The 2177-nt window shown below is 43.4% G+C and overlaps 1 protein-coding gene across 1 annotated transcript; it reads right to left on the bottom strand.

The window, feature by feature from the left end:
• Positions 1–958: 958 nt before the first annotated feature.
• LOC135157228 (paraneoplastic antigen Ma3-like) lies at positions 959–1951 on the bottom strand. Its single transcript, XM_064112178.1, has one exon. It carries the CDS (start codon positions 1949–1951, stop codon positions 959–961), a length of 993 nt encoding a protein of 330 aa, XP_063968248.1.
• Between the last annotated feature and the right edge of the window lie 226 nt (positions 1952–2177).

The following is a 2177-nucleotide window of genomic DNA, read 5'->3' as shown; positions in this document are numbered from 1 at the left end:
CTCTGAAGCAATGCACTCAATTTTCCCTTTTCTGTGTCATTTAGTCCTTCTGAACTTCTCTCATAAAGTTCATACAAATTCTCATGTAGTTGTTGTTTTTCAATTTCTATTTCCATTGTTGGGGTTGACTGTGGTCTGCTAGTCCCCGTGACACTTGTGCCGCTTACACGATTGATGATCACACTCTGAGAGTTCTCCTGATTATCAATTTCATGGAGATCGATGATATCACTTGCGTAAGCAATAGTCTTCCCCCTCTCCATTGATATTTCCTCAGAAGTAGTATTCATCAATCGTATTGGAGCACCCGATTTGACTTGCTCCACGGTACAAAGTGTGGCGGCAACCAACACAGTATCCTTATTGCTAAGTCCAGCGGGCAATGGTTCAATAATAACGTCACTGCAACTGCTCCCAGCGATTTCCTCGACAAGTCCAACAGTCAGTATTTCGCTATGTGGGGGAACCACAATAGACGAGTTGAGTGTAACTCTTCTCGCAATATTTGGAACTCCTCCTAAGTCACAGTCCACCCACAAACCAGCAATCATCAGTCCCCTTCTGGCTTCAATTATGCAGTCAAAATGATACAAAAAGTCATATCCAATTAAAGCGTCGTCATGTATAGGGGCCACAAAAGCATTCCATGTAAAAACGCTACCATTGATGTCAAATTGAAATGTTGCCTGTCCACTTATATCCATGGTGCTTTCATCTGCTGTTTTTAGTATGGTCTTATCTGAGGGTTTTACAAGCGGAGGTCGACAATCAAGGGGCATTTTATTGTACAAAGTTTGGGAAAGGATTGTTACAGCAGCACCAGTGTCAATCAACAAATTTGCATCAGTTTCATTTACTTTTCCTCGTATAGATGCTGACATTCCGACTGCTCCACTCCTTCTCACCTCAGTCTCTACAACTGGTGTGACCGGCGTCGAGCCGGATGACCCGGTCATCACTAGTTTCCCGACATCGAAGATTGGCTTTGTTGTTGTCCACTCACCTTGAATGGTTGTTCAGGTTGGCTACATTCCCGCGCGAAATGTCCTTGAACACCACAGTTGTAGCATGTAATGTGATCTTTATTTCGACCGTAGTTCACATTTCTCCCATGCCCACGTCCGCGACTTCTTCCACGACCACGAGTATGAGCACCATACTGGCGTCCTTGAATGTCTGTACAGATGTTTGATAATACGTTAGCAAGTTCACTTACTTTCTGTGACAATTCTGACGTCAGCTTTTCCCCGAATGCATTGAGACGCTCCTCCGTCACCGGGCTTGATGCAGTTACTTGTCGAATTCTTGATCCTGTACTGCTCATTTCTTCCTCCTTCAAACTCCTATACATTTCAACAATGTCCATGGCTTCTTCTAGTGATGCAGGCTCTTTCATCCCCACAGTTATTGTTAAATGTTGATCATTCAACCCTTTCACAAAATGCCGAATGGCGATCGACTCTCTTGTCACAGCGTCTGCTCTTGGGTAGCCTTTATTTGTCAATGTGCGTATGTCGGCTACATATTCGGCAATGGATTCAGTCCTTTCCAATTTTCTTGACTCCAATTTCGCCAGGTATGACGCAGCACGACGACGGTCTCCGAAGCGTCGCAGCAGACTAGTCATGAGCTCGTCATAAGTCAGTTCATTAAAGCTTGGCAATTCGAATATATATTCGGCTGCCTCCCCTTGTAGAGCTGACGCAAGCCTTATTCGTTTTTCTTCTGAGTTCCATCCACTTGAAAATGCGAGAGTCTCAAATTGATTTTTGAACGCAAGTAGTGATGATGTTCCATCAAATGAGTTTTGCCGAGGAAGTGGTATCACAGTTTTCAGAATCCTCTCTGCTTTGATTTGCCGTATCTCATTTCTTAAGGCTTCTACTTCTGATGAAGTATCAGTGACCTCCACAGGCACATCCTCTTGTCGCTTTCTTCTTGTGTTCGGCATAATGATGTTACACAATTTTCCAAAGAAATATCTGACAATAAAAATATCAATGTACGTGTGCAAGTCCTGATCGCACCGCTGCTCACCAAATGTTACGTTTTTCTTTGGGTAAACTTGTTTGGACGCACAAAAGACTCTGCACAATATAGTTCACGATTTCATCTGCTTTATTTTACGAGGGTAGCGTGGTACAAGTTAAGATGTTCTCCTGTTCACTTCAAAATCA

The sequence above is a fragment of the Lytechinus pictus genome, chromosome 17 (assembly GCF_037042905.1).
Source record: "Lytechinus pictus isolate F3 Inbred chromosome 17, Lp3.0, whole genome shotgun sequence".
NCBI classification, from domain to species: Eukaryota; Metazoa; Echinodermata; class Echinoidea; order Temnopleuroida; family Toxopneustidae; genus Lytechinus; species Lytechinus pictus.
This window is presented reverse-complemented; position numbering and strand designations above follow the sequence as displayed.

What these genes read in the sequence shown, in the direction of transcription:
- LOC135157228 (XM_064112178.1), bottom strand. Translation starts at nt 1,951, where the DNA reads ATGCCGAACACAAGAAGAAAGCGACAAGAGGATGTGCCTGTGGAGGTC.